This window comes from Phyllostomus hastatus, unplaced genomic scaffold, assembly GCF_019186645.2.
Source record: "Phyllostomus hastatus isolate PE091 unplaced genomic scaffold, TTU_PhHast_1.1 phas_scaffold_1066, whole genome shotgun sequence".
Lineage (NCBI taxonomy): Eukaryota > Metazoa > Chordata > Mammalia > Chiroptera > Phyllostomidae > Phyllostomus > Phyllostomus hastatus.
Genome location: NW_025334004.1, coordinates 34,499,103 through 34,521,011, shown reverse-complemented (window position 1 = coordinate 34,521,011; position 21,909 = coordinate 34,499,103). Strand labels below are relative to the sequence as shown.

At 64.2% G+C, this 21,909-nt stretch overlaps 1 protein-coding gene across 2 annotated transcripts in view; it reads right to left on the bottom strand.

The window, feature by feature from the left end:
• The window catches only part of INPP5A (inositol polyphosphate-5-phosphatase A), a 141,672-nt gene extending 120,593 nt beyond the window's left edge, over positions 1 to 21,079 (bottom strand). For both annotated transcript variants that reach the window (XM_045853845.1, XM_045853844.1), the window contains exon 1: positions 20,770 to 21,079. In XM_045853845.1, coding sequence (XP_045709801.1) covers positions 20,770 to 20,844 — 75 coding nt within the window. In that variant the 5' untranslated portion in view covers positions 20,845 to 21,079. The remainder of the gene's footprint in view (positions 1 to 20,769) is intronic.
• Positions 21,080 to 21,909: the final 830 nt, after the last annotated feature.

Genomic DNA, 21,909 nt, shown 5'->3' with positions numbered 1-21,909 from the left:
TCCCTTGGCGCTCCACCTTGGTGCCTGGGCGCAGTGGGATGCGGCCACCTTCCGGAGGATGCCCCCCCTTGACAACCGCCCTGGACCGCAGAGAGCTGCACACCAGGCACTCAGCCGCTCCCCCTCAGCCCAGCCAGCCAGCCCAGCGGAGACCAGCACAGGCTGCCGCCCTTCCGTCTTCTCCCCGTCGGGCGTAGGCTTTCTGCGGGATGCCCCCACCCCCCCTTTCAGCAGCAGTCCTGAGAAGCAGGTCCTCGGATTGTACAGTCATTCGGCACCGCACCCGCAGTTGCGGCCTCTCACACACGCAGGGTCTCCTGCTGCCTGCGGCCCTCCCCGCCCTGCACCCCCTCTGCACGCACTCACCGAAACCCCGAGTCTGAGCACCTCCGTTAAACTCGGGAACGGAACGTGCTCCTGTCTGATGGCCTTGATTTAAATACAGCCTGCCACACTCAGCTTTGGGATGCCTGGTCGCTGTGGAGAAGAGCAGCCCCGGCAGATGCAGGACCGCCACCCCACCGGGGCCATCCCAGGCTGACTCCTGCCAGGCCATCGCTCTGGGGCCACAGGCTGTGTGGGGTGCCGCGAGTGCAGGTGCGGAGACCCGGGAGCCAGGTGTGGAGACCCGGGAGCCAGGTGCGGCTGCTTCAGGGCCCAATGGCCTTACAGCCCAGATTCAGAGCAAAACGTCAAGTTGCTTCCCAGGCCTGTCAACTCCCAAATTCATTAAATCATCTGTTACCCACCCACGCTTTGACCCCCAAGTGGGGGGTCAGCAAATGTTTTAGAGAGAAAGAGTGTATAAATCAGGACAAGAATCTGCCGGCCCTTTGCCCTCTCCTGTGGCCTGGTGTCCCAGAAGCACCAGGCCCTCCAGACCTGGCTAGAACGCCAGCCTCAAGCACAAGGACACCTCGGTCCCAGCAGGGCCACAGAGAGTCCACCTCCCAGAAGCCCTTTCCCACACCTGGCTATGCACAGGGGCAGGTGCCTCCCCCTCCTGACCACCTGGAGGAGCTGCCCTCAGACCCAGAAGAAACAGAAAGCCATCCCTGCCCTGCAGGCCAGACACCATCACCCTGACCTCCATGCCCTCAGCCCCCCTGCCTGGTGTGTGTGGGGGCTTTCCCCAGGTCATCACCTGGCGCCACCTCCCAGCAGCCCTCCGGCATGGCACAGGGGCCACTTGCTGTGACTCTGGAATCAGTCCTGTATTTACTATATCCCCCAATGTCCACTCAGGAGACTGGCGCTACCAGGACCCCCACCTGAAGGGCCCAGCTCAGTGTGGCCAGCATGACACACCTACAACACAGATGCAACCTCAGTCCCACATGTTGTTCAAGTCTGATGACCGCTCCCTTAAAAGCTTTCCAGAAGGTTCTACTTTGCTCTCAGTGAGCAGAGGGCAGTGTGTGTGAGAGGACAAGGTGAGCCCAGGCTGAGCAGGGAGGCAGGGCAGGGGACCTGGGAGTGCCAGACAGAATGAGAAGCCTTAAGGTCTCCTGCTTGGGGCCACTGTGTGGGAACCCAGGAACGCCACTCCCCTGAGGATACACCACCAGCCAGGCCACGGAGGGGCTTGCCAGCCAAGGACTGGGTGGTGGAGAACAGAGCAGAGGGTTGAGCGGGCCAACCAGTGTCACTGCCCGGCTCTCCTCGGCCACCCTCCTCCGCTCAGACTCCTGGAGAGAGACGCACACAGACGTGCTCTGCTGGGCCCACCCCCCCGCTGCCCCCGCCATGCACAGCACCGCCCCCATTCTGCCACTGCTCAGCCTGAGAAAGACTGTGGCCGTCGCCTGCCTCAGGTTGTCCTTTAAAAGACAGAGACCAAGATGGGGTGACACGGCCATCGTCTACAGCCTTCACGTGTCCCAAGTGAATTCCAAACCGTGTCCCAGGGCCTGGGCCTGCGGTTTGTCTGTGAGCCTCCTGGTGCCAGAGAAGTGTGAGGCAGGCGTACATGTAGCTCCCACTCTGCAGGGGACAGACCGGGCCACGTGGGATGCAGACACCAGGCCACATCACACTGCCCCTGGGAAGAGAGCTTCAAAGAGGCAGCACAAGGGGCCAGAGGCCACAGGCTGTGAATCAGTGAGCACCAGCGGAAGGGGACACATCTGACCCCTCGGATGGCCACTGAGGCCCCGTGAGCCCTGGTGGCCCAGGGTCCCAGGCATGGAGACTAGCCTGCAGATGACTGCTCCGTGAGGACAGCCCCCAGACACAGCCCCCACACAGGCTTTGGAGCACTGTGGTATTGAACTGGATTTGGGGAGAGAAAGAGTCACAGTTGGCTGGTGACATAGGAGTCGAGGGTGTGGCGTAGCAGGTGCTGTCTGGACTAACAGCTCAGGTGTGGACCGGCAGTGAGGCCTCAGGTAAGGAGTGGGACAGCCCATGGGACAGCTGCCGCAGCCACTGCTCTGTCTGCCCTCCCACTCCAGGAGCCTGCCTGAGGCTGTCCCCACTTCAGAAGGGACTGAGGGGCAGGAGCTTGGGTCGGGGTAGGGGAGGGTCACACAGGGTCAGGAGGGGCAGACTGGTCACCACTCTGAGGTCACACTCAGGGGGCAGAGGAGGTGGGGGGGACTGGTAAGGGGACTGTCCACTGGCTGAGTGGGGCTTCCACAGGAAATGGTGCATTCTGCTGACTGAACTTAGAAACTGAGTCATAAGACATTCAATTCTGCAATTTGTTCTCTTAAAAAAAAGGAAGGGCAAAATAAGTATGGCCAGACAAGCAGGGCCAGGAGAAACTCTGAAGATCCTACAGATAGAAAAACTGGAAACCTGGCCCTGTGACATCAGTGGTCCTGACGAGAAGGTAGCACGGAGGCCCGAGGGCGACCCTGCCCTCCTGCCCAGCCCTGAGGTGCTCCAAGTCCCAGTGCCTCCCCAACACTCTGTGCATCTGGCCACCAGGAGCATGACAGCTGCTCCACAGCTGACCACAGGTGTCAGAGCCGGTTCACAGACGGAAGAGCTGGCCGCACACACAAGTGTAAGTTCATCCATTCCTGCCACTTCCTGGTATCACATTGCACATCCAACTCAAAAGCCAAAGCTTCCACCCTCAAAGTCCCGGGCAAAGCCAGCCCTGCACCGTTGGAGGACTCTCTGGCAAACCTGGGAGGGCTGCCCAGGTGTTGAGCACACGTGCAAACGTGAGGGCCTCAGCCCACGATCCTGGCCCACCAGTGGGCATGCTCACAGCTGGGCACGGCGAGGGGATCATGGCCTGCGGTGGGGGGCGGCAGGGGCAGCCTTGTCGGGCCTCCGAGGAGACAGCGTGCTGGCCGCCGGGACGACTCTCTGGAACGCCCTTCTCCCTCTGGAACACCGTCCCTCACACCCTCCCTGCCAGTAGGTGTCACTGCCCTTCTCCTGCAGGGTGCGGAGTGGGCCGCCAGGCTGGCCCCTTCCCGCGCCTCTGCGCGCTGCATCTGGCTCTAGGATGCGCACAGGATCCCCAGCGGGCTGACTGAGGCTTCCGCAGCACCCAGGCCAGTTCAAGTCACCCGGGTCCCCTCGCTCTGGGTAGGCTGGGAAGAGTCCAGTGGGCCATCTGGGAGAGGTCTCCAGGCGCGCAAGTAAGGCACAGAGGGCACCGCGTGGGGCTGCCCAGCCCTGCAGCAGCCTCTGGAAGGAGCCCAGAAATAGAGGAAAAGGGTGGGGTCCCAAAGAGTGGCCACAGCCACTGCTGGAGTACCACCCACTCCTCGAGACACTGAGTGGCAAACCCCGCAGACCTCTGCACTGCGACCCAGGAGCCAGTGACCTACGTCCTTCCCTCCTTGAGGCAAAGGCTGGGCACGAAGTCCAGACCCCGCCTCTGGGCGCCAAGCCCCGCACGGTGTCTGACCCAGGAGCGGCGAAACGATCCCCGAGAGGCGCCAGCCCCACCCGGTCCCGCCTGGGCCGCAGGCAGAGGAGACCAGTCCCTCTCCGCCCCCCAGAACCGCACCCCTTTTCTAAGTCCACACCGCGCTCTGGTCCCTCATTACCCAAAACGCAATCCACAGACTATGACTTTCCGTGCTTTAAAAGCCGACATGTCTGTTACACTAAAGAGCGATAGATGGGAAGGAGGCACTCTGTACCACAATGCCTATTTACACACAGACATGTGAAGTCCACACACCTACTGACACACAGACGTGCACACACACTCAATCCCGGTCTCCTTCTCGGCTGCTGTAAAGACTCCAGCAAGTGCCATTCTAAAGAACCTCAGGGACGCCTGAACACACTGTGTTCCTCCGCAGGCCGGCTCCAGACAGGGGGCTGGGGAGGAGGCCGTGAGCCGCAGTCACCGACCGCGCCCAGCACCAGGGCGGAGGGCGGCAGGGAACATCTCACCAGACAGAGGTCATGGACGTGAGAGCTTCACGCTCGGATTCTCTTTTCTTATGTTTCGGCCTCAAATGTCTGTTTTCAGGCTGCCAATATAAGCTGTTGGCAAAGAATATTTCCAGCCAGAGTATTACTGTTGTGTTTAGTAACCGGAATTAAAAACTGGGCGCTTCAAAGACCTACAGCTGGAAGCCCGGGGGGTGGCAGTGCAGACAGCCCGATGAGGGGGCCTGGTGGCAGTCTGGCGGCAGGTGGCTCGGTGCTCCCAGCACTGCTCCTCTCAAGAGCAGGGCCATGCCACCATCATCTGTCGCTGCACGTTTCCTGAGCTCCAGCCCTGACCCTGGAAGCCAGTGACGGGAAGAGGCCCCGCCTGGTGCCCATCTCGGCCAGGGCAGGGGGTGGTGGTTGTCCGCAGCCGCCAGGTGGGCCCTCTGCCCAGCAGCAGCGGTAGCGGGGCCCCCAGAAGCAAGCCGACTGAGCTGCTCCTTCCTGCGCCCTGAGCCTCACTCTTGGCCCTTCCTAGGAGCCGCCTGTCTCTAGCACTCCTTTAGCACCACAGTGCACGCCTCCTGTGCACGGGACAGAGCTCAGTCTTTGGGAGGCAGAGAAAGCCCCCGTGGCACCAGTGAGCACCCCAAGTCCTGGACACAGATGCCGGGCTCACCATACCAGCCAACATGCGGCTCTTCCGAAACTTGTTCAAGGTCTGGGCCTGCACCCAGCATGCCACCCGGAAGGGTCCAGGGCTGCAGTGGTCAGAGGACAAGCCCACCACTCTGGCTGAGCTCTAGGAACCGCTTTCAGCTCAGTGAGAAGGCTTCCTTGGGTCACCCCTGAAATTCATGCTGGGGGCCGTGACCTTGATCTTCAGGGGCTCCTGACACCTGTGCAGAGGGGGTGGAGGGAGATGCTGCCATAGCCCTACTGGGAAAGAAAAATGTGGGCGACACTATTGGGTCAGTGCTAGCCACAAGACACACCATTTTTGCCAAGTTCAAGTCCATGTCTTGCTCGCCCTGGTTAAGAAAAGCACTTGCAAGACCTCCTCGTTGCTAGAAGCACTTTCCCTCCTTGGCGAGTCATGAAGGCGGAGGGCCAGGGCGGGCAGCAGGGGGCAACTGCAGACACTTGGGGAAGTGGCACTAGGGCTCATGGCCACCTCTGGTCCTGCAGGGCTTTAGGCAAAGTGCCCTGAAGGCAGGAAGTGTCCACACACCCTAAGGACCAGGGCCCACTGCAGGGCTGTGTCTGGGATCCGCCCGGTGAACTGGGCTCGGCCGTGTAGAGTGGCCCGGGGCCGACCAGCTGCCCCTGTGAAGGCGACGACCAGGTGGCCCTCAGGAGGTGGCTCGGTGGGGTGCTGTTACAGGGCCCTCCTCCCAGCTCTGTTCTTGAGGCCAGTCCAGGTGTTTGCGGCTCGTTTGCAGTCAGTCACAGGAGGTCAGGGAGGAGGCGGCTGCAGCCGTCTGTGAGGTCTGGGGCAAGCACCACAGGCTCAGGGTGCCGCTGGCCAGGCCCCTGCAGGTGCTCAGAGATGGCAGAGCGCTCAGAGGAGCATCTGGCTGGGAGCTGGCTCCCATCAGCTTTGCATTTATTCCAGCAGCAAAGTCAACAAATCTGCGGTGAGGGGACCTCAGCTGGCACCCCGTGCAGACTGCCTGAAGCTCAGTCGTACAGGGGAGGGGACCCAAAATCAGGGCCCCGTGCCCTGGACCCACCTCAGTGACAGAGAAGGGTGGCCACGTTAGCCTGCCACAGAAATGCAGGCTCCCCTGGAAAACGAGCAAGAACAGCTCGGTGCCGACCAAAAAGCAAGGAAAAACAAGGTGGGAGGCAGGGAGTAACATGTTCTCGCCGGCAGTTGCAGCGGCAACATGCCTGCCAACAGAGCCCCCTGTCGGACGTCACTGTAGACGCAGCCACTGCGAAGACTCAGGACGGCAGAGAAAAGCCAGCAGGACCGCAGTCGGTCCTCTGAGAAGACGGACCACACTGACAAACCCCTAGCTGGACTGACCAAACACAGAAGACGCACACCGCTCAAGCCGGGAATGAAAGAGAGAGCATGACCACCAGCCTCAGAAACAGGGAGGCTCTGAGAGAATCCCACCAACAGTGGTGGCCATCTGGAAACCCTAGACGGAAGACACTCTCCCAGAAAGACAGGAGAAACAGGAGGCCTGAACAGGCTCACGGCACTAAAAGAACGTTAGGAATAGATTCAACAGAAGAAGCACAAGACTTGCACTGGAAGCTACGAATGCCGTCGGAAGAGATTACAAAGGACCCGACGCTCCCGGACAGGAAGACGCACCGTGAGGCCGGCAGCCCCCGAAGCCACCCGGAGACCACTGCGGCCCCAGCCGGCCCCTCCGTGGAGAGCCACACGCCGACCCAAGGGTCCGTGCAGACGGGCAAGAGACCAGAGCAGCCGCACGGGCTTGGAGAAAGACGGCGGGGCCGGGGGGCCCCGCTCCCCGATCTCACGGGACAGGCACACAGGTCCGGGCACGGAGTGGAGGGTGCGGAAGCCCCCGTGCACTTCCAGCAGGGTGCCACAGCCACTGGTGGGCAAAGAAGGGCCTTTTCAACCAACAGCGCCGGTATGACGAGGCGCCCGCCTGCAGAAGAGTGAGGGAGCACCCACCTCCCGCCGCGTACGAGAAGGCACTCAAAGCAGAGCCCAGAGGAAAAGGTCCACTTTAGGCTGTGGCCCTGCACACACCTGCCCGGCGGCTGCCCACACTCCCACGCACCTAGTGAGTGAGGTGTGGTCAACGACGACCTCGTGACCTGTCACAGACTAAGCCCACAGTCACAGCAACCAAGGCACCCTCACTGCACGGCTGGTGCTGCGGGGTGGCCAGAAAAGGCTCTCCCCTGAGGAGAGCTTGTTCCAGCAGGGGCCACTGGTCCCACAGCCTACCTGGCCCCAGCACAGTCACCTGCCACCTCACCAGAGACAGATGCTCATACTTCATCAGCCGCTGGTGACAACGGCCCTGGCCAAGGAGAGAATGTGAGGATCACGAGAGGGGGACCACATGGGACACCTGCCTGCTTTTGGCAGGAAGACTGACCACACCTCTGGTCAGGGACTTCCACATGGGTTATCAGGGCTCATGGAAGGAAAAACATGACAAAGCCATGGGGTGCACACACCTGAGACAAAGGAGAGGCATTCCCGTCAAGATCTTAGGCACAGACCTGTCTGTACATGTGAATGCAGCCCTGAGAAAGTAAACCACCCTAAAAACTCAGCGTTGGCGATCAAAAGGCAAAGCTATTCTACAAACCCTACGATCACCTTATCCAAACGACTCTATTGATAAGTTAGGTAAAGAACCAGTACGGGCTGCACATTTCTAAAATAAAAAGCCTAGAAAATCTGAGGAAAAAAGTCTCAAACGTGATGCTACAAGTAACCAGGGAAATGCAAACCCGGTGGTAACGGAAGCCGTGTCACAGCCACCTGAGTGGCCCTGTTTCTCAGACTGACAACACCAAAAGTCGTCGAGCTGCAGACCAGCAGCGGTGGCACACACGTGTGTGATGTGCATGTGTGGACACTGTACGAGGCCTGTCCAGAAGGCATCCAGCCATGTAACATGAAGAACAGAGACATTTAGTGAAGAAGACACAAGATGCAAGAAACAGTGCACACAGGACAGTGACTCCTCAGTCCCCTTCCGAGGAGGCACCTCGGGACCACTCACAGTTCTCCCCATCGCCATCAGCTTCCTCATCGTATTTTCCTGAATCTCGTCAATAGTCCGAAATCGCTTCCCTTTCATCACAGGCGATTTTAGTTTCGGGAGAAGCCAGAAGCAGCAAGGTGCCAGACCTGGGCTGCAGCGGGGCTGAATCACCTGGGTGACCTGACGTTCCACAAAACCCTCCGCACGAGACGTGGTGCGTGAGCGGGCGTGTGCTGGAGTGAGGAAGCTGCCAGTCACCAGCTGCCCACAGCTGCGGCCTCCGCATCACCTGAGCAGTGTCCGCAGAGGAGCCTTCGCGCTCAACGCAGAATCCGACGCAGATTCGTGGCTCCGCTCGCTCGGTCGTGAATGTGATGGCCACTCAGTGCATATTCCCACTCAACGGCGTCTGCCGCCCCCACCGCCCAGCACGGTGAAGTCGTCCTTGCTCACACGTGTGCGTTCCCGTCCACGCTCCTTGGCTGCCAGGTGACGTCTACATCATGCAAACCATTCTTGTCACATTAACAATGGCGGGACTTTCTCTGGACAGACCTCGTGTGAGGTGCGCACATATTACATGTGGAACGTAAATACACACGTGTAGCTAGCCCTGTCTGCACACACCGGGCCGGCACCCAGGGATTCGCCCACGTACCCGAGAAGGCCAGCGGAGGGCTTGGTGCTCGGCACGGTGACAGCAAGAAAACGGAGGCCCGCTCACCGCCCCTCGGCGTTCCGTGAGGGCATTCCGTCATGCCCACTCACGGCGGCCAAAAGGCCAGGTAACCCTCAGGGTGCCTGGACACTCCAGGCATGGGACAGGAGCAGAATGCCTCACCGAGGAGCATGTTGCTGAGGGGGCCTACGCATTTGGTGACTTCAGTACGGGGGACTTGCGGCCCATCTGTGACAAGGAAGGTCTGGCTTGGGGGTCCCTCTGCCCCATGCTCTGCACTCCAGGACACCGGACACTGTGACAGATGTCTGGGCACAGGGTGCTGCTTCCCATTTGGAAGGGAGGCCCAGCCCACATACCCAGCCCACGTGCCGGGGCCTGCAGCCCCACGAGACACCAGGAGCAGCGCTGACTCTGAGTCAGGGCCACCAGCTTAGGATCCACGCTTTCTCCATGGAAAGCAACAGCCTGATGGAATGAAGTTGAACTCCATAGGGAAGCGAGTGTCTATTCTCTCACGAAATAAAACTCGGCCCTTCGCCCACAGGACGGATTCCTGATGCAGCAGCAAAAAGCACTGAAGCCAAACAAGGTCTGTCTGCGCCGAAAGCGGCCTGAATGCCACGCCGAGTGCGGACGGGGCGTTTCAGGCCTCTGGGAGTCACTCCCCACGAGTTCCTCATTATAGAAAACCAAAATTAGCAAGGTTAGGGTCAGAGACACCAGTTTTCTCCTAGAAACCAGGATAAATTGTTAACTTCCTCCCCAAGTGACAGTTTATTACATAAAACAATAGAGCTGGCCCTGGCCGGGTGGTTCAGTTGGTTGGAGCGTTGTCTCGTACACCAAAAGGTGCAGGTTCGATCCCCGGTCAGGGCACATACGGGAGGCAAGGACGGACATGACTCTCTCACATTCTCTCCCCGCTCCGCCTCAGCTGCAGATCAAACAAACAGAGCTGGAAGTGCACAGGGTGGGGGTGGGGTGCTTTCCTGTTTCTCATCTTTGTTCCCCAGGAGGCGTCGGTCCACAGCGGACCCCACTCTTGGGCCATTCCACAGACTCCTGGTAGGTACCACACCTCCACGGACGCCGACCCTCTCCGGCTGCACTTCCCTGAGTTGCTCGGAGCTCCTCAGCCTCCAGCCTGGCCCTCCCTGAGCCCCCCTTCTTCCCCTTCCGGGCTGACTCACTTATCAGTAGCTTAAAAAATACCGATAGAGCACAGACAGCTCCGCTGGCCCAAGGGGGCACGCAGGAGGGGGCTGACCGTCCACACTGCAGGCCCACGTCCTGGGGAAGGACAACAGCGGGGCCAGGGCAGGGGCGCCCTGCACCTCACCACAGCTTCCCAGAGGCGGCAGAAGTGGGTCATTAGCTGCTGTCCCCGTGCACGAAAGAAAGAGGGGCTGGAACACGCAGCCTCCTGGTCCACAGTTTCGGCCACTTGCTGCCCGTGCCAGCCCTGCAGCTCCCCAAGCAGGCCCACTCCCTGCTTCCTGCCTCTGTCCCTGCCCCAAACTGGCCCCAATGGACCCCCCTTCTCACTTCCCCTGGTCAGCTCCCATGCTCCATAACCTTTACCCTGGCCCCGGCCACTCGCTCCAGGAGGTCATCTGTGGTCTCCACTCCCCAGGCAGGCCTTGTGTGCTACGTCACCTTTGTGTCCATCCCCTGCTGCACTTAGCAGCTGGGGGCAGCTCCAGGCACAAGGCCTGGGCCAGGCTCTGGCGCCAGGGCCCCTGCCCGAAGGGGGGGCTGTGCCCCATCCCTGCAAGACACTCGACTCCACAGGTTGAGCCATGGCTCTGCCTGCTGGCCCTGGGTACGCAGGGGCCCCACTTCTCGCACCCCCAGCAAGCCCCTCTTGCAACACCCCTCCCCGGACCCTCAGCATGTCCCTCTCGGGCCCCAGCCTGTCCTCACCTCTCCTGGCCTCAGCCTGAGGACCCTCCCTTCTCTGTCCCCTCATGCCCTGCAGCCTCACCTGCTCTACAGGCTTCACCCTAGAGGCCTCTCCTGTCTTAGGTCTGAGGGGGGAGGCGTGCCAAATGGGGGGGGCAGAAACAGGGAAAGCAGCGCGTAAGGGACTTCAGGGACCTCCACCCAAGGGCCCGTGGGCAGCTCCCAGCGCTCGGCTGCTCTGCCTGGCCGGAGGACGCCTGCAGAGGCAGTGTGCTGGTAGTGGCACCGCCCCTGGGGGCCCTGGGGTGTGCCCTGCTCCACCTCCAATCCCTGGATGGGGCCCAGTTCCCAGGAGGCACTCACTAAATACAAGTTAATGGGAAGCCCAAGGCCGCTGGGACCAGCTATTAACAGTCCCTCAAAACCAGCTCTCCAGGACCCCTGGCTGCTCACATGCCTGCAGACTCAGCCGAGGCTGCGCCTGGGCAGCACAACAGAGCCACTGAGATCTGAAGGCTGGGATGGGGGGACCCCGGGCAGCCCTGCATGGGCCCCACACCTTCCGCCCTAAGAATTTCCCCTCTAAAAACCTCAGGGGTCCCCCGGGCCATGTATGTAAGGACAGAGCCCTGGAGGGCTCAGAAAGTTAGGTGACACCCTACCCAGTCCTGATGACAGTCTTGGGCAGTCCGTCGGCCACCGGGTGCACCTTTGCTTCCCCAGGTGGGCAGTCGCCACTGCTCACCCAGACTCTGTTTGCAGCGTTAGTAACCACGACCTCCCCGCCCTGGCACAGAGCCCAGCCCCCCACCTGCCGCCTCCCGCCCCCCGCCTCCCACCTGGACTGCATACAGCTGCCTGGATGCAGGGTGAGGGTAGACGGCGGCACAGCGAAAACAGGAAGTTGCAACAGATCTGAAAACCGTAACAGTGATGAAGGAGAAAAGAAAAGCAAAACATATGTCCCCACAAATTTGACTGTGAGTTGGACAGATGTCATTCTTAACCGAATGAGTCTGCCTGACAGTGAGTCCCAAAGCACCCAAGTCGCAGTGCAGCACAGGCAGAGGGCCCTGCACTCGGGTGTCAGGCAGACCTCGGCTGGCCTGAGCGAAGCCAGGGCCCACTGAGGCCCCCAAGCAAGCCTGGGACCCAGAGCTGGTCCAGAGCCCTGAGTGCCCCCAGAGGGCACCTCTGCGCAAACTAGGACGAGGGGTCTGTCTGCCTCCTGACCCTTCCATGCCTGCCTCTTGGGCTCCCAAGGGCACTGCAGAGGAGGCTTCAGGAGGGTTCTGAAAGCACTGACCACTCAACCCAGCTCTCAGTCAGCACCCGCAGGCTCGCCCACGCGGCCCGAGTTCCCTGACCCGACTCTGCATCCTCACCTCTTACAGAGCCAGCAGGGGCCCACCAATGGCTCCCCGAAAGGCTAAGCAGGTGAGGGAGGGTGCTCGGAACGAGGTCCGTGCTGGGGTGGGGCAGCTGCCCCCCACACTCGTTCTCAGACCCCATCCTCCTTCGTCGGCTCTGTGGACTCCGGGACTGATGGACAGAGTGGCTACCGAGGCTGCTGGCCCAAGAGGACCCCAAAGCAGGCCCTTCCAGGGGCCCCACACCCACACCCAACAAGGGCCAGGCTCAAACGGGGGGCCCACACCGCAAGGTCTCCCCTGAAGGCCAACCACATGGCGGCCAGCCAGTCTGACGGGAACGGCAGGAGGCGAGGCCAGAGGGCACAGCCTCCGAGCCTGAATGCCCATCACCCCCCCAGACCCGAGAGGTGAAGCGTCTCCCCTGCACGGAGACAGAGGCCCCAGCAGCGTCTCCTCCTATCCGTCCAACGTGACGCAGCTGGGAGCCCCAGAGCCGACACCTGCCCCGTTGCCCTGCGACGTCACTGCACTCCCTGGATGACAAGCCCAGACCAGAGCAGCCACACGCCAACCAGGAAGGCGACGGACCCTCTGGCCCTGCAAGGCTGAAGCCCTCCTCTCCCACCACGCCAGGAGCCCAGCCACCCGTCCACAGAAAGTCTCCACTCAAGAGGGTCTTCGATGGCCAGGTGAGTGCACCACAGAGCAACAGCCTCACGGGCAGCAGGACCACCCGATGCTTGCGGGGCAACTGGAGGAGGATGGGGACAGCCCTCAGCACGGGCCATCACGCCCCACGGCTGGGAGCAGAGGGTTCACCTGAGAGAAGCCCTCTCTGCCCCAATCTGAGTCGGTGTCCACCCTGTCTGAGGGCAGTGGGAGGGGGCTGTGGACACACACACCCCTTCCAGGGAGCCCCGCCTGCCACTGCCCGCTCCTAAGGACTAGTGCCACCAGAGGGTCCCGTGCCTTTCCCGACTGCCCCGAGGACTGACCACCCCCAGCCCCACCCACGCTCTGACGAAGGTGTCTCTGGTTCTTAACACGCAGGGTCCGGAACCCAGCAGCCTCACAGCTCTTTTGATTCCCGATGGCTGTGTCCACTCTGCCCTCACATCCATCCACAGAGAACCCCAAATCCGCCCCGGCACCACAGGTCAGAGGCCAGCACACCTGAATGGAATGTCATGTGATGAGATCTCTATCAACAGGGAAGGCTGAGAGGCCGAAGCACCAAGCCGAACCAGTTCCGGGTGGGGCGGGTGAGTGCTGCACAGTGCTGATGACGAGGCAGCGGGATCCTCGGGGTGGAACAGCTGGGCGGAGCACAGCAACAGGAGCACCGCTGGTCTGAGCCTGGCTTTGCTTCAGGTACAGAGTGGGCACAATGAGGCTGTCCCCTCGGCCACACTCAGGGGACAGCTGATGGGCCAACCAGGCAGCCTGAGCACTGCTCAGCCCTGGACTCAAGTGGGGACAAGGCTGTCACCACAAGGAGGCCCTGGCCAGGGAGGAGAGGACAGAGGCCTGCCGGGGAAGGCACCAGAGACACCCACCCAGGCCTCCGTTCCCTCCCGTGCCCACCGCAGCCACCATGCCAGGTGCCATCCCTGCCCTCTGGGCGGGCACGCAGGCTGCGGGGGGGCAGACCATGTGCCCACCGCTGCACCAGACAGAAGGCAGAGACGGTCCCCGCATCCCCACCTGCGTGTGTCACTGCATGCGCCCAGGCACTGGAGTGTGGCCTCACACAGGGCACCACAGGCCGACCTTCCTCTGCAGAGACCTATTTCCTAAAACAACTGCTGGTCATTCAGAGGCCCCGAGAGGTGGGGCCGGAAGGAGGGCTGTCCAAGCGCAGGCCGGTGAGCTGGGGCCAGACCCCACCAGGGGAACGGCGCCCCGGACCTCCAGGACACAGGCCCGAACACCCACCCAGTTCTGATGCTCGCGGGCCAGAGCAAGGCGAGCCAGGAAGGCCCAGTGGACAGGAAGTCACAGGGCAGGGTGCTGATGGAGGAGGGGCGGGTTCGACGTGGGCCTTGTGGTGACAGGGCAGTGCACACAGGGCAGAGACTTGGGGACAGCCACCCCAACCACGAGGGCACTCTGCTCGGGCCCCGCAGCCTGCAGCCCACGGGCACTCCCAACGCCTGGTCATGACTGTCATGGCCCAGGAAGACAAGCCCAAGGTCACAGAGGCCCACCAGTAGGAGGCTGGGCCCAAGGCCGTGCTCCCGGCGACGAGAACTTTCTCTTATTCACTACAGGAAAAACCGAAACCAGAGGCAGTGTCTCCCTGAGCGTGGGAGGCACCAGCACGCTCCCCCGTCAGGGCACCTGTCAGCCTGGGAAACCCCGTTCTGTTGGCAACCCCAAGACCAGCCTGCAGGGAGGGGGGCCTGCCCCTCCCAAACCTGCTCCGGGTCGTCTCTTCCTAGCCGCCATCCAGAGACCTGCGCCCACTCCACGTCATCCTGGGGGGTGCGCACACCACCCCTCCACGCAGCTCGGCCCCCACAGGCAGCGCTGCTCCGCCCACAGCTCCCGCTCGCCCCCGTCCTGCCATGCACGGAGCCCTGGGCCCCCCGAGCGTCCCCTCCTCCAAGGGGCACTCTGCTCCAGTGCCACGTCCATCTCCCCAAACGACCCCTGCGAATGCGAACTTCAGACTGCAGACAGCAGTGCGGGCACGCTCCAGGCGCGCATCGCCAGGGGCCAAGCAGAGGCAGGACCCTGAGGGAAGAGCCCGGGGGTCGAGGGAGCCCCGGCCAAGATGCCCCCCCCCAGACAGAGGCCTCAGCGAGACCTGCATGTGCAGCTGGCCTCCCCCGGACTGACAAGGGACCCTGCAGACCGAGCGGGGGGGGGGGGGCCGGGGGTCTGGAGGGGGCTGAGTGGAGAGGGACGTGGGCTACCCCCGCCCTTCCAACTGCGGGCTGACGTGGGCCCTCACAGGGTGGCACCTTGAGGTGTGCGTCAACTGCAGCAGCCAGGGGCCCTTGTGCTGGTCCCCAACCGAGATGAGCTGGCTGAGCAGCCGCCATGTCCCCCAGCCTGTCTTTGTCAGGAGGTGTGTGGGGTGCTCAGAGCTCTCCCACCGACCAGCTCCAGACCGCTCTGGAAGCAGAGCAGCTCAGCCCCTGCCCTGTGTCTGGAGTCTGGACCCTTCCCCGGTTCACACACCCTGAAATCTCACAGGTACCCCCAAAAGGAGGCAGCCCTAGAGGAGCCCAAGACTCCCAACTCCTCTGTGCTCGCTGAACAGGGTGGGGAACCCTGTAAGTCGGGCTGGGATGGGCCCTCAGAGCAGAGGCTGACACCGCAAGAAGGAACCACACTGCAGGGCCCCCCCCCCCCGGGGCCTGGTGGGTGGAAACTGAGCCTCCAGCCTTGTCATGCCACCACCCTGGGGGGCAGGTCACGGCAGGAGACTCTCAAGTGCCCTAACTCCCGGGAGCAGCAGCAGAAGGTGGCTCTCTGACGTCACCTGTACACCTGCCTCAGGGAACACCACGTCTCTCCCCCCGGGCCCACGGTCCTCTGAGAGCTCTCTCCCCCATTCTGAAAGGCCCACGCACAGACACAGGGAGGGCTGGGCTGAGTCCCAAGGGGTGATGACCACCGGGTGACGGAGACTCCGCTGAGACTCCACCGCCTTTCCGACCAGCCGCCGGCCCTGTGCTGACCCCCCACCCACTGGACCCCATTCCTGGACCAAGCCCATCTCCTAACGAGACCCCTGCCCACCTACCCAAGCAGAGACTGAGATGGCCAATATTTAAAAAGCCATCACTCCTTGAGGAGCACTGCCACCGCCCCGCTGTCGGCCACCCCACCCTGTCATGTCCCCTTCCCATCAGTGGGCTCTACAGGGACAGTCTGCTGGGGGCTGACCTGGTCCCATCCTGCACTCCCAACACAGGCCTCTCTCCCCAAACCCGGCCACCACTCACAGGAGACGGGCCCCAGCGGGCAGCACAGCCCTCCTCCCCCGCTCCAGGGGGAGCACGCAGACCCTGGGCTGACATGCACGCCACGAGGGTGTGCAAGCCCCTCCACAGGGATGTCCCACCAGAACACGGCTTGCCAGAGTCACCCAGGCTGAGAGGCGGTGGGCACGGCCCTGTGCCCCAGGGCTGTCCGACAGGCTGACCTGCGGCGCTCCCTTCACTGGACACATACGAGCAAAATATTTAATACTTCACATGGAAGAAGAGCCTCCCCCACCAGTGAGCCGAGCCCTCCCTCAGTGACTGGGGAGCCGATAAAAACAGGAAACCCCAGAGCTGACGCAGAGTGAGCTCTCAGAGACTGGCCGACGGCGACCGAGCATGGCCTGTGAGGGCCAGGACCCCGGGCAGGAGGCCGGCGCGTGTGGTGCACACAGACCGGCGCCGAAGCGGCCTCCAATCCGAGCCACAGCACAGGCAGGCAGGGCACTGGGGAGGGTGAGAGGTGGGCAGGGTGTGGGCGTGGTTTCCTGACCCCAAGGAGGCTGCCCCGAAACCATAGCAGACTTGGACCTCCGTGGCAGTGGGCGGGGCCCCCTCCACAACCCCGAGTCCCACGCTCGGGCGAACAGACCAAACTCCCGCAGAGAGGGAGTCTCCGGTCAGAGGCAGAAATGCCACAGGCCGCCCCCATGGGGCCAGGGGCCCAGGAGAGCAGTGAGGGAGCCCACGCAGAGGCCAGCCAATCAGCGCCCACCCCGCCTGGCACACCAGAGTCTGCTTCAGGGCTGTGTGGACAGCAGGGACCGCTGCGTCCTCAGCTCTCGGAAGGCTGGGGACCAGCCTGTGCGCTGGGCTTTCCCAGGTGACAGCACTGCACACTGGGCTCAGGGTCCAGGTCCCCTCCCTGCCTCCTGGGTGTCTGCACCTCGGCAATCCTTGGAGGCCTGAGTCTGGCTGCTCCCCAGGAGGTCAGTGTGGCTAGAGAAGGTGGCATGGCTGGGAGGCCAAACACAGGTGTCCAGGGAGCCAAGGAGGGGGTCTTTGGGGAGAAACAGGTAACCAGGAGTGTGCTGCGGGGCGGGGCGGCCCCCGGGCACGGTCGGCGGTTCTTTGACAGGGCCAACAAGAAGCCACCACACAGCTGCACGCCCCTCTAGGCCTGTGCCCGGGGACAGAAAACGCACATTCATGCAAACACTGGCACGTGTGCTCACAGCAGCGCTGTTCCTAGCGGCCAACGTGGGGCCAGCCAGGTGCCCCTCACGGGAGGGAGGCCACCGACGCCGGTGTGTCTTTGAGGGGACAGTGCTTGGCCCTGAGCAGGAGAGCAGCTCTGACACGCACCCAGGTTGAAAGCAGGCCGGTGGCAGAAGCCAGACGTGAAAGGCCTGAGTGGCTCCATTTGTGTGAAACGTGCACGACAGGCTAACCCCCAGCAGCGGACGGGAGACTGAGGACTGCCCGGGGTGGGGGCCAGGAGGTGGGGAGCACAGGGGTGACAGACAAGGCACGCCAAATTTCTTTCTGAGGTACAAAAATGTCCTGAAAGTGGCTGGCGATGGTTGCACAACTCTGAGGACACACTAAACCACTGGTGCTGACACTTACGCGCTGAAGTGTGTGGTGTGTGTGACGGCCACCCCAGTGAGGCCATCACCCGACAAAGTCCTCGAGGAAGCAGAGGACCTAGTCACCAGAGGCTCTCTGGCACGAGGCCCCGGTGGCTCCCAGCAAGCCCAGAGATGGAGGGCCAGGCAGAGCAGGGAGCAGAGCAGCAGGAGGGGCCGTGGGGTCCAGGGAACTTCCAGGGTGAGGCTGGAACTAGGGCCAGGGGGCAAAACGGGCGGGACAGGGAGGAGAGGGACAAGGGCCCCAGGTGCGCCCACCCTGCTCGGCCCAGGGACAAGGCTCACGGAAGGACACCTGTTGCCTGCAAGGCCCCGGGCGGCCTGCAAGCTCGCTCTCGGCTCAGCAGAGCCCAGTTGCACAACAGGGCTGCAACCCCAGGGCGGAGGGCTGCGTGGGGCTGCACGAGCAAAAAGGGAAACCAGCCCAAGGCGGACTCCGAGCTCTGAGCAGGGAGCGGACGGGGCCTGGCAGGCAGCCGCCCAAGAGCGAGCTGTGCTCTCAGAGCCCCACCGCCCGGCTGGGCCTCCTTCCCGGGAAACAGCCTGACCATGTAAGGGCGGCCCTGCTCCGAAACCTCGGCCTGTGAGAGTCCCCCGTCAGCTCACTCCCAGCGGCGATGCACGGAACCCAGGGCTAGAAACCTCACTTGTCAAAACCCAGCCGTGCCACGCAGAACCACGAGGTGTGCGGCGCCGGCCACCCCTCCCAAGCAAGGGAGTTTCCCTGGGGCTACTGAATGGCCGAGGGCTCTCCGAGGGCAACCTGCCGGGCACCCCAGCCAGGGGGAGGCCGTGCAGGCTTGGGAAGGGCTACGGCTGGGACAGAGGTGCCCGCAGCGGGGGCCAGGAGACCTGGCGAGTGTCCCCTGGTCACAGCTGCATTCACAACCACACAACACGCCGGTCTCCTCTCCATCCCAGCGTGGGCTGAGTGGACTGGGGAGCTCTCCCCAGGGCGTCTGAGGGGCGGTGCCGGCACCGTTCCCCCATCTAATGGAACGTTCTCGGCTTCGGCCTTTCTGTGTCACCCCACCGAGACGGTGAACGCTGGTGGCTGCAACCCACACAGCAGCGACTGTTTGGGGCCCTCCATGATTTTTAAGACGGTAAGCGGCAAAAGTTGGAGAACCAACGCATTGTGGGTATTTACGACACCCTCGGCTGTCATCACAGGATGAGCTGCCACCAGAGGGGCCCTCCGTGGGCAGTCACGTGGCCCGGCTGCTCCGGGGGACACGACAGAGCCCCGAGTGCTGACGGGGTGAGGGCGGGATGTGGGGGCCAAGCCCGGCTCAAGTCCTCGTCCAGCATGTGAACGGGGGTCCCCTGGGGAGGGAGGAGGGAACGAGGGAGGATGACAAACGCTCCAAGGCAGAAACGCCCCCACCCCTGTGCACCCAGGAAAACAGTCCTGCCCAGCAGGGCCCTTCCTCCTGGATCCGCCACCCACGCCCCGGCCACAGCTGCAGCTGGGTCTCCCAGGGGCCGACCCTGTGGCCTCCCAGGCCTCGGCCCTGGGCTCAGTCCTGCAGGGGCGGGGGCGCCAGCACATCGCCTCCACCAGCCAGGGGCCCAGGCGCCACAGTGCCCTTCGCTGACACCACCGCATCCACGCCCGGGCTGCTGCCACACACCGAGTCGCCGCCTGGACGCTCTCCGCCGGACGCGCCGGCTCCGTGCCCACCCTGCCGCCCTGGGCCACGCGGCAAGCCCTGGGGCGTGTGCAGACGGCACCGCCGTACCAGCCCTCCCACCCGAGACGTCCTGCAGAATGAACCTGTGCCCCGTCTTCGGAACAAATGTCCCTTCCAGAGGCAAACCCAGTGCAAAGCTCCACACAGCCTCTGAAAAAACGGCAATGCAAAGACAACGTGTCGCTAACCAGAAGTGAGTCGAGCGGCCAGTCCAGGGTCAACAGAGCGGTGTGTGCGTGTGCAGCCGGAGGACGACAGAGCGGCCGGCAGCCAGGAGCAGCGCGACGCCTCTCCCGGGAGCCTCTGCCCGCTGACCCTCCGGCCCAGACGCCCCGGGGACCGCGGCGGCTAATGGTCTGAATCATCCCGGCAAACCCCGCTGCTCCGGCGGCGGGCGGGCGGGCGGGCGGGCGGCGCGTTCCTGGAAGGCCGAGAATAGCACGCTAAATATACAGACGCACACCCCTCGCGGCGCTTCCGAGGGGAGCTCGCAGGCAGACCGGGAGCGCGCCGGAGCCGTCGGGGGCCGCGGCGCAGCGCACGCGGCCGGTCTCCAGCAGCGAAGCGGATGCCGGGCTCCTGGAAGTTGAAATAAGACAAACACGAAGGCAGCGCCCGCCTGGCTCCGACCAAACCCCACCCGGGCGGACGGGCTCCGCTCAGAGACGCCCCGGGCCGCCGGGCAGAGAGCGAGGGCCTCGCCCGCGCCCCGCCCCCCGCACCCCCCCCCCCCGTCCCAGGCGCCTGGTGTCCGGCTCCACGGCCCCCCCCGGCCGCCGGGGCCCCGGGGTGCCGGCACCGCCGCCCTCGACCAGCAGCCGGGAGCTGCGCGCTGCCCTCCTGGGCCGGCGCCGACGGCGGGGAGCCGGCCGGGAACTGGGCCGGGCGGGCCCGCGCCCCCCGCCCCCACCCCCACCCCCGGCGGCCGGGAGGCCGCGGCCCCACGCGGGCGGCATCCCCTTCTGGCCGGGGCCGGCGTCCCGGCGTCCCCCTCCCTGCAGGAGCAGCCGGGCCCCCGGGGCTTCCCGCGGGACCCCCCGCGGGAGCCAGGGCGACGCCGAGGCACGGAGGCCGCGCCGGCGCGCTGGGACGGGCAGGGGCGCGGGGCGGCCGCCGGAGGCCAGAAGTCAGGCGCCGGGCCCCGGGGACCCCCGAGCGGAGCTGAGGGCGGGGGCGGGGGTGCCCCGGGGCCCGGCGTCCAGGCGGGGCTCCGGGCCCCGGGCCGGGGGTTCGCGCGCGCAGGGCACGGGTGCCGGCGAGCTGAAGCCCGCAGCTCCGGGCGCGGGGCGCGGGGGGCTCGGTGTCCGGGTCCCAGGCTCCCAGGGCTCGGGGCTCCGGGCCGGGGGTTCAGGGTCCGGATCCCGGGGCTCAGGTCCGGGTCCCGGCGTCCCGCGGCCCCGGGGTTCCGGGCCGGGGCTCAGCGTCCGGGGTCCCGGGCTCGGGGCCGGGCCGGCGCCGCCGCGACACTTACGTCGTCGAAGAGGGAGCCCACGTTGGCCGTGACCAGCAGCACCGCGGTGCCCGGGGCGGCCGCCTTCCCCGCCATCGTGGCCTGGCCGGCCGGCCGGTGTCCGCGGGCCGCGCGTCAGCTGCGCCGGGGGGCGGCCCCGGGGCGCATCGCGGGCTCGGCGGGTCGGGCCGGGCCTGGCCGGGGTCCGGCCGCGCGCTCGCTCGCTCTGGCTGCTCCGCGGCCCGCGCCCGTCGCTCTCCGCCGGCGCCTCAGCGCGGCCCGCGCGCAGCCATTAGGAGCGCCGCCGCCAGAGTCCCGCAGCGCCGCCGCCGCCGAGCTCTGAGGCGAGGCCCGCTCCGGGGCGGGGGCGGGGCGTGCGCCGGGGGCGGGGTCTGGTGGGGGCGGGGTCTTAGAGGGCGGGGCTGTTGGGGAGACCTGCGAGGGGCGGGGCCAACAAGGGGTGATCCTGAGTTCGCCGGGACTGCGTCGGCTGGCGCTCCTGTCAGTCAGCGGCCGCCCCGCCCCATCCTGGTCCCCTCCCCCTCGCGCCGTTACTGCGCGCTACTCCGCCCTCCGCACTGCTGTGACGTCACGGCCCCCGGCTGGGACAGTGCCTCTTAAAGGGGCCGCGCGTGGCTCCGCGTCTCGGATGGGCCTCGGGCCCTCCTTCCAGCGGTAACCGTGTGCAGGGCGGAGCCAGCTCTGCGGCGCCCCCGGAATCCCGTCGGGACCCTCTGAAGTGAAAGGAAGAAGAGACCGGGCTGGGGCGGGGGGCGGTAAAGGCCGGGCCTGGGTGCAGCTAACCCAGGTGGGGCCAGGAGGGCAGAGAGGCCAGATCAGGCCCCAAACGCCCGGCTGGCGAGGTGGGTGAGGCCTGGTGCAGGGGCGCCACCCCTGGAAACGAGTGGGCCCCACATTTGTAAAGCTAAATGTCCTGACAACTGTACGTACAAAATGTAACAAGCAACTCCTACAAGTAACGTTGTTGGTACACTTGACTCAACCGTGAGGCACAAGTACCAATCACAGGTAACCGATCCGAAACATCTTAAGGGCGCTTTCCAAACCGAGACCCAGAGTCCGTATGGGATCCCGCGGGGCATGATTCCAGGGCGCACCGCCACATGCGGGCGGCCGCCCAGCTGGACAGGGTGGCTCCCA